The sequence below is a fragment of the Phocoena phocoena genome, chromosome 8 (genome assembly GCF_963924675.1).
Source record: "Phocoena phocoena chromosome 8, mPhoPho1.1, whole genome shotgun sequence".
NCBI classification, from domain to species: domain Eukaryota; kingdom Metazoa; phylum Chordata; class Mammalia; order Artiodactyla; family Phocoenidae; genus Phocoena; species Phocoena phocoena.
The window spans coordinates 104430137-104444960 of NC_089226.1; the positions used below are offsets into that span (position 1 = coordinate 104430137).

Genomic DNA, 14824 nt, shown 5'->3' on the forward strand with positions numbered 1-14824 from the left:
AACACCCTTCTCTGTAGTCTGGCTGGAACCATTGAACGCTGGGGTCCCCCGGTGGAGTCCCCAAGAGCCATCTTGGTCCCTCTATCCAGGCTGCGGTGGAGGAACAGGCCTGGCTGGATGTCTAGGGACCCAGGGTTGTCTCCCACTGAGGACCAGCCGTGGCTGGGCCAGGGCCCGGGGAGGGCAGCCAGGCATTGGCCCGCTGTGCTCCCATTTTGAGCTCCCCAACAGGCCTGTCCCTTGGCCTTGGCGGGGCCTTGGCCTCTCAGAGCTCCCCACATCCCATCCCTGCTGGGAGGCCACGCACAAGGACCATGAGTCTTGGGGGCCAGGTGCTGTGCAAGGCACAGGCTGGAGTGACACGAACAAGGCACAGCCCCTAGGACGTCGGGAAGACAAGATCCCCTTGCCCTGGTGATCTGCTCTTTGCGGATGGCGGCCCCTCCACGTAGACCTGGGGAGGGCTCTGGGGCCGGGGAGCGCGGGGACAAGATGGGAGCTGCGCTGTGAGGGTCAGGGAAAGAACTGAGTGTCCCAGGCCAGTGGCCCGTCCGCAGCATGGCAGGGTAAGAACATCCCTGTCACAAACGCAGTTCTCACCCTACTGCCGTGGACACAAGGGCCTGTCTCTGGGCAGGAGGAGAGACCGAGGGACCAGGCCAGTCAGTGGCCCTCAGGCCATGTGGGACGCTGGGCCATCCTCTATGAAATAGAATTGTAACCCTTATAAGGCCCAGGGGCCCAAAGAGCCCCAGAGCCAGGTCCTTGTGTTCAGGCGTTGGCTCCACGGCGTTTGCTGGTGTCCCTTCAGGCCAGGCCCTGCGGGGAAGAGAGATGCCTCAGCCTCTGGGGGGGCTGGTGGGCAATGGCGCGGCAGAATACAGACTGCCGAGGGGCATGGGAGAGGCCTCTGTGGGCAGCAGGCACCTGGGAGGATATAGTGGAGCCCGAGGCCTTGGGCTGGGCCTTGCAAGGAAGGGGCGACCTGAGTGGTGACCGTGAGGGGAAGTTGAGGGGGTCAGGATGGAGTTGGGGGGGGCAGGCTTGAATGCCAGCAGGGGGGATGGCTCTGGAGCCTGGTTCAGACCCCCAGGACACCAGCTGCCCAAGGCTGATTCCAGAAGCAGACCCCGAGATTCGCAGGCAAGGGGTTTATTGGGGGAGAGTCCTCAGGAGAACCCTGTAAGGCAGAGAGGGAGCTTTGGGGCAAGCGAAGAAGCCGGCAGGTTGTAGCTTCAGTGGAGTCCCAACGGTGAGGGCTTGTGCGAACGGTGAGGGCTTGTGCGAATGGCAACCCAGAGGAGTCCTGCCCAGGAGCCAAGGGCTGGACCGTTACACACCCACAGGAGTCTCGGAGGAAAGGCGTGCATGGCCTTCTAGGTGTCACTGAGGCAGCTCCAAGCCGCCGAAGGCAGCCCCAGAGAAGCAGGCGCTGTGTGCCCCTTGCAGCTGAGGGGTGGGGGGCCCACCGGGTTACAGGGATGGGGGGAAGGGAGGTGAGAGGTAGGTCCTCAGGCTGGCTGCCTCTGGACCTGGTGGGCTACGGAGACCCAGGCCCAGCCAGTTACCCCCAGTGATGTCGGGGAGCCCAGGGTGGTCACGGGACCTGAGGCAGCGTGGTGGCTCTCCCCACCTGACACAGCTGCAGCCCGGTCCCGAGGCCGGGCTGCCCACCGTGTGGCCAGCGCCAGGAGGTGTGCGCGGCCCAGGCCAGCCCAGGGCCGGGGGACACGCAGCTGGCGGGCCCCTGCTGCTGGGGAGAGCCCCCGCTCTTCCACCCCAGTGGCTCTGCTGTGCAGACCATTCACTCGCCTGCCTTCTCTTCCCCTTCCATCCCTCCCTCTAACTGCATGAAATGCTGACTGTGCACCCGGATGGGCGTGGTGGGGACCGAGTATGCTGACTGGAATAATTCTAGAACCAAAATAAAGCTGGGGCAGGAGGGAGGGGGCTTCCGGGGAGCCCTGCTCGCCCCAAATCACCTTTGTCTCCAGAAATCAGGGCCTCGGGCCTCGGTGCGGGTTGCTGTGAGCACGCGTTCCCCTGCTGCTGGGCGCCCGGAGGAGCAGGAGGGTTCTGTCTGGCTGGGGAGACCGTCACAAGGACCAGTGCCACGAGGCTGCTGGGGAAGCTCTGAGAAGCGGCCCCGAGCCAGCCTGGCAGGGAGAATGCAGAAGGGAATATCAAGGAAGGCCGCCCAGTGGTGTCGCTGAGCTGTCTTCAGGGCGAGAGGGATAAGGCCAGAAAAGGGGGGTAAGACCAAAACAGCCTTCCTGGTTGTGGGAACAGCATGTAGAAAAGGGCAGGAGTGGACAAAAAGTTGGCCAATGCATCAACTTTGCTAAAGTTGGGGAGGATGGGGAGAAGGGAGCCCGGGGAAAGGCTTGGAGGGGAGACGGGCCATGTGAGTTCAGTGAGTACTGCTGCCTGGCCTGCAACCCTGCAGACTTAGAGGTAGGTCTGTTGTTGGCTCCTTTTTTGCAGATATAGAAACTGAAACTCAGAGAGGCTAGGTAACTAGCCCAAGATCACACAGCCAGAGCATCTCAGAGCTGGGATTTGAGCTCAAGCTCTCTGGCTCCTGAGCTCATGACTTAACTACTAGACCACAATGCCGCCTTCCCCAGCTTCTCGACAGTGGGGCCGAGGGGCAGCAGAGAAGCCCCTCTGGATCCCAGGCTGCTCTGGTTTTCCCCTCCCCTCCCCTGGAAGATCACAGCAAGCATGGAAGGAGGAGAATCTGGGTAGAAATTCTTAGGAGGCCTGCCCACCACAGGGCCTGAAGGAAGAGCTTCTGTGGAACACCACCCCCACCCCCCGCAGAGCCCGGCAGACAGAGGTAACCAATGAGACAGGCCTTACAGGAGCCCAGGAAGGGTGGAAACCAGGGAAGGCTTCCTGGAGGAGATGGAGGCACCAGCCTTGCTGGGTGGCGAGGGCTGTGCAGGTGGAGAAGGGAGAGCAGCCTCAAGGCAGGGAAACTGCCTATGCAAAGGTGTCACAAGTGTCTGGGGAGACACGCAGCCAGCTGGGGCTGAGCTGGGGAAGCTTCATGTCCAGGGTGAGGCCGAAGGTCCTGGTCCTGCTGGCAGTGAGGCCCTGGGCAGGAGAGGTCAGAGGGAGGCAGGGAAGGGGGGCTGCTCTAAGCCGCTTTGAAGTGATGACGAGGGACATCAGCGAGTGCTGCTCTTGGTCAGTGAGGAGCATCCCGGCCGCCTTTAGCAGGGCCCAAACCACCGTACTCCCATCTCTTCCTGCCTCTTCCTCCCCTGCCACCCCAGTCTTCTCCCCGCTCCTCCAGCCCCAGGCCCGTGGGCCTGCTTCAAGGGTCCCAAGCCCCCTCTGTCTGGGAGCCCTCAGGAATAGCCGAGTCCCACCCAAGAGGACAGGAATGGAGGTCCCTGTCCTGACAGCGGCAGTGGCGGTCCACGCCTGCGTGTGGGAGGAGCAGGGTGAGCCACAGCAGCTCGAAGCTTCACTTCCTCCCTCCTGCCTTGTCTACGCCTGCAGACACCTGAAGGGACAGACCAAACAACTAAAGAAACACTCAGACTGGGCCACGGGGCTCCCTCACTCTCCACCCCCTCCCACCCCGTTATCAACCTTCCCATCCCACCCAGAAGGGTCAATAATGGCGAGGCAGGGACAGGTGGCCTGCGGCCCCAGCCCTGAGCTCCAGTTAAATGGCAGACAGAGTTGGGTTGGTCTGGAGAGGCCAGACGGAAGGGAACTTGGGAGAAGAAGCCCTTCTGTGTTCCACCTGCCATAGGCTGGGTCTGCTGCTTACTTGCTGTGTGACAATTCCTTCCCTTCAAGAGCCTGTCTCCCCATCTGGAGAATGAGCGTATTAGTCAAGAAGGCCTCTAAAAGCACCCACATCCCCACTTATCAGCCGTGGGATCTTGGGCAAATTATCTAGCCCCTTTGTGCCTCAGTTTCCTCATTTGTCAGAGGAGGATAAGAATTATACATACTTCACAGGATGGAATTAAATGCCACATGCCAACTGACTGGCACACAGTGGGTGCTCAGTAAACGTGAGGTCAAGGCTTTGGGTGGAGGAGTTCTGGAGCTCTGGGATCTGGTGTTTGGGATGAAAGGGAGGGGAGGGGACATCGGGAGGGGACATCCCAGGAGGCATCGGGAGCAAAGAGTCTGTGTCCCCTTCCAAGGCATCCCAAGGGGCAGGACTGGGCCTATGAAGTTCCACCCCCTCTGGCACCAACTCCAGGGTGCCTCCATGTCCCTCCACTCCTTCAACCATCCATAAACACTCCACACCCCAAGACAGGAACCCGAAGCAGAGCCGGCAGCCCCGGGTGATGACGGTGCAGGGAGCAGAGCGGCCATACGGGGGCAGCAGAGACCCGGCCCCGACAGCAGGGGATTCCGGCCTCAGGGAGAATGGGGGTGGGAGGTCAGAAAATGGGGCAGAGGGGCCAAGGCCAGGGGGGCCTTGGAGCAGACGGAGGCCGGAGGTGGTCACCTGTCTACTGACCCGACACTCAGGTCACTCGCTGAACTCACTCATCCATGCAACTGTTGTTCCTTTGTTTCTTCAGTTTGTAAATGCTTTTGAGGCAGCCCATCTTCCTTCCTTTCTCTTTCCCTTGCTCCTTCATTTTCCTTCCTTTTCCTTGTCCAGCCAGTGAACTGGACATAACATCCTGAGCCACAGCTGGATGCCAGCCTGGGGCAGGCACTCCTGTCTGGGATACAGAGATGGGTGGGACTCGGCCCCTGCCCTGGAGGTGCTCAAGGCTTGGCTGGGGACTGGAAGATCCTGCCCGGCCACCTGCATCTGAAGGAGGGGATTCCACCTCAGGCCGAGGGCCTGGGGTCTGCAGGGCAGTGACCCGCTGAGCAGGGTGCTGAAGGACTCTGGACCTGGGACTGGTGGGGCCTCAAGGGGATGAGTCACCCGCAAGCTGGTAGTGACCAGCAGCCACAGAAAACAGTAAGACAGTTAACAGTACCCTGACCAGGCAGACTGTGACTTGGGCCGCCTCCCCACTCCAAAATAAACTCCAGGAAAACGGTGCCGTCCAGGGCCTGGCAATGTCTGAGATTTGGAGAAATTCCCTGCCAACCAAGGCAGATTTCCCCAGCCCAGTGACTAATCTCCCTCTCACAGAATCAGGAACGCAGAGTGGGAGTGAGGCTGGGTTTAACATCAGGAGACCTGGGTTGAAATCCTGGCTCTGGGTCGTGCTAGCCTGCCACAGCCAATGCCTTTCTCTGAGCCTCAGCTCCCAGTCACCCACTCTGCCCAGCTCACAGTCTGAGCACTAAATGAAATAATGCACATGAGGTGTGATGTTGGGAGACAGCCCAGCTTTGTCACCAGACCTGGGTTCAAACTCAGAGCTCTGCCTCTTGCTAGCTGTGGATCTTAGACAAGAGCTTAAACCTCCCTGGGCCTCAGGTGTCCCATCTGTAAACCAGGGCTAACACTTCCCACCTGCTAGGGGACAGTGCCTCCACTCGGTTGGCAATCCATTAATGGGCGCTGTTACTATTAGGAAACGTTCAGTGAAACTCTAAAGCATGACGCATATCAGGAGTGTCATTAGTGATTATCCCCATAGCAACCAAGGCCAAAAGCCTCTGTCTGACTCTCAGCTCCCTCCACCCCTGGTCTGACCCCACCTGCCTCCCAGCCTTGCCACCCAAAGCCTGATGACAGCAGTAGTGGAGAGACTAGGGGATGACGAGGCTGACAGCTGATCGCTGGGGGATGGGGTCCCTCCCCACCACTCCTTGGGGCGGGGAGTCCTGATCAGTGGCTACACACCCAGCCTGGTGCCAGGTCACTGCCCAGCCCTTTGGTGGTTTTGGGGAGGAAGGGGCCTAAAGGTTGGGGATGTCCTGGGGCCCTCCCTCCATCCAGGTGAGGCTTCATTCAGCCTGCTGACTGTGGCCCTGGGTGAGCCTGGAATGGGAGTCAGGGGTCTGGGCCCTGCCTCTGTGCAGTAGGGGCCGTGACTCTTGCCCTGGCTGCCTCTTTGGGCCACAGTGAGGTTTAAAGGGGGCTGAGGGTGGTTTTTCACCTGCCTGGCTTGGAACGCCATGAGGAATGATGTCATGACCTGTGTGGGGAAGGGTGTGAAACCCCAAAACTTCTGCCCTCTGTTTGTCTGAGCTTCAGTGAAAACAGTCCAAGATCTGGGGGCCCTTGTGCCCGTTTTTTAAATACATGTTTTGACTCTGTCTACTAACAGGGGTGGGAGGTCAGGTGACAGTGAGTTTCCAGTTCAATTCTGTCTTTATTCCTGGTGTCCAAAGTGCTTCACTCTCCAGGCCCTAATTAACCCTCAGCCTCACCCCCTGCACCAACTCCCCAAACCAACCTCACCATCATCACAGGGAAGAACCACACCACGCCCCCCAACCCCCGGCAAAGGATCCCCCTCCCCCTTGCCTCCATACCTTGCACGTGCTGTTGCCTCCGTTTGGAACACTTTATCCTTCCACTATCTAACTGTGTCTCACTTTTTCCTGCAGACACTGGCCCCTTTTCTCAGAAGGGTTTCCTGACCACCCCCAACCCCGGTGAGGAGCCCCTCTTCCCGACTCCCGTCCGCTGCCTGTCCCCCACAACTGTTGTAGCTCTTATCACAGTGATGTCCTGCCTGTCTCCCATTCTAGGCCGTGGGAGACTTTGACTTCAACGGTTCAGGGTCCCCAGGTCCGTGGGCACAGGGAGCCATCAGTGTTGGTTAAATTATAAGAATCACTCACACATAGCATCACCAACCATGTACCATACCCTACTCTAAGCGCTTGACAGATGGAAGGTTCCATCGCTTTCTCCAGACCATGACCGAGGCAGAGGTGAGACGCGCCTGTAGTGAGACTTCCTGGTGCTGGCTGGGGGAGGGTAGGCCCAGCTGGCAGTGCCAGTGACTAACGCATAAAGGCCTGCCAGATCACCCCCTTCCCACCTGCCCTGAAACACCTGTAGGGAGGCCGTGGTGTGGAGGGCTTCTCCAGAGCCCTGGGGAAATGCACATTCATTCATTCACTCATTCATTCATCCATCAAAAGTCACCAGCTCCTGCTGGGTGCCCCGCCTAGGCTGGCCACCAGGTAATTAGTCCCTGTCCCCAGCAAGCTAGTGGGCCAGCAGGGCTGACCCCCACCTCCCTTCTCCAGGGGAAGGGGGCCAGGACGCTCCTCTTTCCCCGTCCACACCATCACTGCCCAGCTACGTGTCTGCTCCCCATCAGACCAGGGTGCGCTCCTGAGGACGGAGGCCGAGTCTCGGTGCCCACTCCTGTGACCTAGCGCCCCACACAGAGGTGTGTCTTCCTCGGGCCGCCTGGGACTTGGGACCTGGGATGCGAGGGGCAGGGCCGAGCCGGCGCCAGGCCACGGAATCCGCCCGGCCTCTCACCTGAGCCGCCAGCCGCCGCCCGCACTTCCTCGACCCGCCCCGCCCCGCCCCTTCCACATTCCTGCCCCGCCGGCCCCGAGGCCGCCGCTCCGCTGCGCCTGGCCCTCCCTCCGCTGCCCCGTGATGAAGGCGGCCCAGGCCTCAGGCGAGGAGGCGCCGCCCGGCGCGCGGTCCGTCAAGGTGGTCCTGGTGGGCGACGGCGGCTGCGGGAAGACGTCGCTGCTGATGGTCTTCGCTGAGGGCGCCTTCCCCGAGGTGAGTGCCGGCCCCTCGGGCTCAACGGGGCGCCGCGGCCTGGGTGCATCCTTCCCCACCCCGGGAGGGAAGTGCGCCCGTTCTGCCTCCCCGCAGAGCGTGGGGTCGAAGGCAGTTCTCACTTTGCCCGCGGGAGTGACATCGGCCGTCAAGTGCCAAGAATGCCACCTTCCCCGGGGGAGGTGTCCCGGGGACTGACTTAGGCAGCCTGGGGAACATAGCGGGTCCTAAGAGAACACTTGGTGGCACAGCATGGCTAAGTGGGACGGACAGCCTTGGCTTCGAATCACGGCTTTGCGACTTACAGCTGTGCGCCCTGGGGCAAGCCGCTTACCCTCTCTGTGCCTGTTTCCTTAACTGCTTAATAGGAATAACCGTGGTGCCCACCTCCCAGGGTCGCAGTGATGAGAGAGTTCATACAGGTCAGGGGCTCAGCTCTGAGCTGCAACAGGAAGGACTCACTGAAAAGTGGCCAGCGTTTTTCTTGGGAGACATCGTGTCTTTCCCCCAGCTCTTGCCCCTACAGTGGATGTCCCGTGGGCTCAGCCTTGGAGAGTAAGAGCACACCAGCCGCTCAGACAGCTGGGTTAGCACCTCAGTCTCCTCCAACAAACTTTGGGGCCCTCAGTGCTTTGCTCAGCCTCTGTGAGCCTCCGACCCCTCACTCGACCTCGCCGGGTGGAGAGATCCGAGAGTGGTGGTGAGGTGGAAGGTAAGGCTGAGAGACGGCCCCGAGTACCTGGCATGTCCTTGACGCCTGAGCATGTGGACTGTCACTCCTTCACCGACATGCCTACTGCCTGTCCAAGCGGACTCACCGGTACCAGGACGGGCTGGACACACCCACCCACCGTGCCCCACTCAGCCCAGTTCCCCTGGGAGTCCACGGGTGGGTCTGCTTCCAACATCACGTCCCCCTGCTGCTGATCCCAGCTCCCACCAAAGCCCTGGGGTGGTACAGCACTGGGGGGTTAGATGCGGGAGGCAGGAGCAGCCAGGCCTGCTAGCCCAGAGTCAGCCTTTCTTTCCACTATGGCAGCATCGAGCCGACTCTTGCTTTGTGGTTTTTGGAGCTGATGTCACATCCTTTGGCCAGTCACATTTTTTTTAGCCAGGGGGAGGGATGTGTTTCCAGGCCCCCAGATGCTGCCTGTTAGAACCCAACCATGATGGCAGTGTGGGGGGCACCACAGAGTGCCACAGAGAGGCTAGGCCAGCCAGGGCCCAGAAGCAGTGCTGGGAGGGGTGGTCGCTCACCACCACTGTCCTGGGCTCTGAGATGGCCTTGAGCGTGAGACCCATCCCAATTGCAGAGAGGTTACAGTGCGGAAATGGGCATCTCACAGTTGATGGACAGTGTGTGTTTTTCACAATTTTTTAAAAAATTAATTAATTATTATTATTTTTTTTGGCTGCGTTGGGTCATTGTTGCTGCACGCAGGCTTTCTCTAGTTGCAGAGAGTGGGGGCTACTCTTCGTTGTGGTGCGCGGGCTTCTCCTGGCGGTGGCTTCTCTTGTTGCGGAGCACGGGCTCTAGGCGCACGGGCTTCAGTAGTTGTGGCTCGCGGGCTCTAGAGCGCAGGCTCGGTAGTTGTGGCGCACAGGCTTAGTTGCTCCGCGGCATGTGGGATCTTCCCGGACCAGGGCTTGAACCCGTGTCCCCTGCATTGGCAGGCGGATTCTTAACCACTCCACCACCAGGGAAGTCCAGACAGTGCATGGTGAAGGACACTCTGAAGGGAAAGGGAGAAGAACATGCCTGCCACCAGAGGGCTGGACCTGCCTTGTCTAGGTTCCTCTCCTGTTTGGGGACCCTGATTTCCTGGGACCTGTCTTCCTCCAGGCACAAGAGACACCTCTCCATTTATTTATTTATTTATCTATTTATTTATTTATTTATCTGGGCACCGCCCGGCTTGCAGGATCTTAGTTCCCCGACCAGGTTTCGAACCCAGGCCCCGGCACAGAAAGCACAGGGTCCTAACCACTGGACCGCCAGGGAATTCCCAAGAGACCTCTTCATTTAAAAGAAACACAAGGTTTGAGAGCTGGCAAGGCCTTCATTTTACAGATGGGAAAACTGAGGCCAGAGAGAAGAGTCTTGCTCAGGGCACAGGGCCCCACAGTATCCCCCCGTCTGTGGTCCCCCCACCCAGCCCTGAGCAAGGGAACAAGGCCTGGGCACCCAAGATGCAGGCGGTCCAGCACGCCCCTTGGTGCAAAGGGCTTGTGTTGTGGCAGGGTTTTGAAAACCTTCTCCCCTGTTGCTCAGACCCCGTCTGTAAAAGCTCCCCCTCTTTATTCCTGCACTTGTGTAAAAGCCCATCCTGCTTCCATTCATCCAGTCTTTGTGGAGACAGGGTGAGCTCAGGCTCAGCAGGCCTGGGGTGGAGGGGCCTCTGGCCTGGGTGACCTCCCCCTGGGGCCAGGCAGGGCAGGTAAGAGAGACAGAAACAGGGGCATCCTGGTTGGATTGTGAAAGGTTGAGAGGCAAAGGAGGGGCCCCCAAAGGCTAGGAGCTCCCCAGGGCAGGCAATGAGTCTTTATTAGTTGCTCCCGGGTGTCCAGAATCGGATCCAGCGAGGGTGCTCATGAATGAATGAATGAGTAAGTGAGTGAATGAACAAACATAGGTTAATGTCATTGCAGGAGGAGGGGACGGCAGGAAGGAGGGCTCAGAAATGGGACAGTCTGGACGAGGACAGAGATAAAAATAACAGTCCCGGCACGTGTAGAGTGCTTATTTTCTACCAGGCCCTGTGCTCAGGGCTCCGCATGAAGCGCCTCCTTGAATCCTTTCAGCAACGTGCCGCACTGGGGGCTTTAATAGACCCACTGTTTAGGCGCAGAGGAGGCCAGGGAGGCTCAGTGCCTTGGGAGGGTGCACAGCTACAGAGTGGCAGCTCTAGGCCTCCACCCACCAGCCGACTCCCCCCCAGAAGCTACTCCACTCTGCTCCAAGCTACTCCAAAGAGCGGCAGTGCCGCGGGCACTCCTGGACTCTGGCCTGGGCACTGTGACCACCGGCTTCAGATGCCGCCTTCTCAGCTGCCCCCTTGACCCCTTCTTCCTCAGAGCTACACCCCCACGGCATTCGAGCAGCTCACCATGAATCTGCACGTGAGGGGCAAACCCGTGCACCTTCACATCTGGGACACAGCAGGTGGGTGCCAGGCTGGGGGAGGGACAGAGTGGGAGGAACACAGCAGGTGGGTGCCAGGCTCGGGGCGGGGGGGCAGAGTGGGAGGAAGGGACCCACTCCCTTCCTTCTGAACCGGGGAGGCCAACCAGTCTCCAGGGGACAGGTGTTGGCCAGGATTAGGGCCCCCGGGAGCCTGAACCCTCCTCGCTTCGGCATCTGTGTCTGCTGCTTCCCCAGCCCAGAGCAGCCCACCATGTCCTGGAGGTGAGTCGGAGCTCTTAGCTCTCAAGGGGTGGACTGTTCCTGGCCTCCTGAGCGGTCCACCCTGGCTTTAGCTTCTGTAAGGTCTGTTTGAACGTGACCTCTGCCCTCTAGCCTCCTGACCTAGCCCACAAGAGGGTTCAGAGTCAAATCTACATCAGAACTCAAAGCTAAACTCCGGGAATCCCAGAAGCCCCCTTACCTTGGTTGGGCTGTGATATCTCTGCCCAGGTCCCGCCTGCCTCTTTCTCCTCATGCCCCATCCCCGCCCCAAGTCCAGGGCAAAGCAGGCTTCTGAGTGATGGCCTCAGACATCCCCCACTCCTTCCAGAACAGGGCTCTCTCAGCAGTGGTCTCGCCCAGGCCAGGGCTGGCACGTCCCACAGGCCAGCCAGGGGAACACAGCCCCGAGGGGGACGTTCACGTGTTGGATCCTGAGGCACAGGTCTAGGCCCTGACCCAGACCATCCCCATCCACACCCGCCCTTGGTCTTGGTTGGGGTGACCTCCCTGATGCTGGGGAGGTGCTGACAATGGGCAGGAAATCTGGAGGGAGTGACCACCCCTATTCTACCCAGGGCAAGTCGGCTACGACCGCCTGCGGCCCCTGTTCTACCCTGACGCCAGCGTCCTGCTCCTCTGCTTTGACGTCACCAGCCCACACAGCTTTGACAACATCTCTAACCGGGTGGGTACAGCGGGTGGGGGGGGCAGACAGGCACAGCCCCACAGCTGGGCCACTCTGCTCCACCCCTACCCTTGACCCAGCAGACTGTCAGAGCTCGGCAGGCCCTGGATGGCATCGGGTCCAGTGCCTTTGGCATAAATATGGGGAAACTGAGGCCTAGAGAGACTTAGTCGGGTCCCCCAGGGATTTGGTGGCAGGGTCTGGACTGGCCCTCTGACTCCCGGTCCAGTGCTCCTTGTCTGCCCCATACTGCAGACTCAGAACGCTGTGGCTCTTTCTACCGTGACCCTGCCTGAAGATGCTGGGTGACCCAGAGGCCCCCGCATCTCCCCAGCCTGGGCCTGCCCAAGGTCACACGAGCCATCAGTTTCCAGCAGCCCTCAGCCTCCATCAGTGTGACTGCTGGCTCCCAGCGGCCTCCCAGGATGTCCCCCAGTTATCTCAGAGGTTCCCGAGGCTGCACACAGGTGTCAGGGAAACGGTCCCTTGAGTTCCTCTGCTCCTACCCAGCAGCCACAGCCCCGCCCCCACTGCTGCCAGGGCCTCCACGCGCGCGTGAACGGCGCGCTCCAGGGTTCCTCAGAACACAGCCAGTGACAGCATTAGTAACCATAACCACAACGATGATGGCAGCATTTATCGAGAACTTACTGTGTGCCAGGTACTGTTGTAGGCACCAAGGACCAGGCAAGTGGTGGGTGGGACCGGGGTGCCAGCAGAGGCGGTGGTGAGAGGCCAGCGGATCTGTTCGGAAGGCAGAACCGAACCGTCAGCGTTTGCAAATGGATTGGACGTGGGTGGGAGAGAGACATTTGATCAGAGCACCTGGAAGGTGGACTTGCCATTTCCCAAGATGAGAAGGAACAAGCTGGGGGCAGGGGGAGGTGGGTGATGGAGGCCCATTGGGCATCCCAGTGGAGGGTCAGGCAGGCAGGCAGAAGTCTGAGGCTGCAGTTCCTGGGAGGGGGCAGGGCTGGGCAGATCCATGTAGGAGTTGCTGGTGGGGAAGAGCTGTGGACTGGGCGTGGGGGAGAGGGGGGCTGTCACCTGGAGACCTGGGGTCAACCAGGAGAGCGCGGCCTTGGGGTGAAGCGCAGACCAGGTTTCAGAAGAGGGAGTGATCGCTGATGTCAGGGCTCAGGTAGGATGAGGTCTGAGGATTCCCTGTTGCGTTTAGCAAAGTGGAGTCGAGGAGGAGACCCTTTTCAAGGGCAGTTCTGTGGAGGGGAGGACTTGCTGGGACCGCACACCGGCCCCATCTGGCTCCAGAAGCCAGACGGTTTCATGTCAATTTTTCCTGAAACTGAGCAGGCGTGCGCTGCTGGAGATCTAAAGCCTGGCTTCCAGGCTCCCAGGTTATAGTCCAGACTGAAATAACCAGGCCCTGGAGGCTCACATTCCAAAGAGCGGCTGACACGGGACAGGAGTGCCCCCTCCAACAGGCAAACAGCTGCTGCAACCATGTTGTGAGCTGCTTTAATTTTAAAGCCTCACTGATTTCTTTATATATTTTACCCTGTTGGGGAGACGGTCATGGGACCCCTCACCTTGCAGAGGTAGGATTCTAGAGCAGGTGGGAACCGGGCTCTGGGTGCCACCCCCTGGGTTCAAATTCTGCCACTTCCAGTTGTGTGACCAAGGGCAAGTTATATAACGTCCCTGAGCCTCAGTTAGTGCATCGGTGCAATGGGATTGATGATAGAACTTGCTTCATAGGGACTTGGGGGGTTAATGTGTTCATTACATGTAAAGTCTCAGCCTGGCACGGAGTAGTTCTCCCTAAACTGGCTTTGCTGATTACTGTTGTGGGAGTCTACCTGGAGGGCAGGAGAGCGGCCCACTCCCTTGATGGCTCACACACACCCCCTCCCCACCTCCCTCCCCACAGTGGTACCCGGAGGTGAATCACTTCTGCAAGGAGGTGCCCATCATCGTCGTGGGCTGCAAGACTGACCTGCGCAAGGACAACTTGCTGGTGAAGAAGCTGCGGAAAAATAGGTTGGAACCTGTGACCTACCACAGGGTAGGAAACCCAGCCCAGGGCACGGGGGTAGGGGTGCCAGGAGAGGAAACCCCTGGGGTAATGCTGTTCCGGCCCAGCCTCTCAGCAGCACCAGACATCTGGCACCCGCAGGGTGTGGGTCAGGGTAGGGGTTGATTTGGAGGCAGTCATGGTCAAGAACTGCCGGGCTTGGAAGTTTCCAGCTGTGGGATGGAGAGTGAGTGAGTGCGGTGCACATCAGATCCTGCCTACCCGCTTCACAGCCGGGGGGGACCCCCAGGTCTCCTGTCCACAGGCCCCCCTCTGCAGCATGCCTGGGTCAGGCCGGGAAGTTAATTAGTTGATGCCTCGAGAGGCAGAGACCCAGCCGGGAACTGAGGCAGGAAACCCGATGAAGCCATCGATGGGCTTGGTCAGGCCAGGGGGCAGGAGCTGTGGGTGTCCTAGGAAGATGCACCTAGGATGGCCAAGGGGGCTGGGGGTTAGCTGGACATGAGGCCCCAGCGGCACCCACCTGATGGCGGCCCCGTCCGCTCTCCCTGTTAGGGTCAGGAGATGGCACGGGCCGTGGGCGCCATGGCCTACCTCGAGTGCTCGGCTCTGCTCCAGGAGAACGTCCACACCATCTTCCAGGAGGCGGCCAAGGTGGCCCTCAGCAGCCGCCGTCGCAACTTCTGGAGGCGGATTACCCAGAGCTGTTGTGTGGTGACTTGATGGGCTGAGGCGCTCCTTCCCTGACCACACCAGCGGCACAGGAAGGAGCTGGGCGCTGACCTGGCCAGTTGGCTGGGCTGGACCCAATCCCCAGGCTGTGACCACCGAACTGTACCCCAAACAGATGGGCACCACCGAGGCCGGGCCCCTGACTCTGGCGCTGGTATCCCTGGACTGGAGGGAAACCCCTCTGAGGCCTGAGGAAGGGGGTTCCCGGGCTCACCAGCCCTGTGGAGGGCTAGGCCTGGAGACCCCTGGAATCACTCCCAGCTCCCAGCCCTGGACTACACATCCTGGAGCGGCCTGTGCAGCCTGGCGCCACCTCGTGGGTGTTCCCGGGCCTGCACCTTCAGGACCCGGTGGTGC

General features: G+C 60.0%; 1 protein-coding gene across 2 annotated transcripts; it reads left to right on the plus strand.

The window, feature by feature from the left end:
- Positions 1-7519: 7519 nt before the first annotated feature.
- RHOD (ras homolog family member D) lies at positions 7520-14458 on the plus strand. 2 transcript variants are annotated; one of them, XM_065883102.1, is made up of 5 exons: positions 7520-7651; positions 10727-10814; positions 11633-11742; positions 13631-13765; positions 14291-14458. In XM_065883102.1, the coding sequence occupies exons 1-5, from the start codon at positions 7520-7522 to the stop codon at positions 14456-14458; spliced, it is 633 nt and encodes a 210-aa protein (XP_065739174.1). The 2 variants fall into 2 exon arrangements, with proteins under 2 accessions (XP_065739174.1, XP_065739175.1); XM_065883103.1 differs by lacking the exons at positions 10727-10814; positions 11633-11742.
- The last annotated feature ends 366 nt before the right edge of the window (positions 14459-14824 follow it).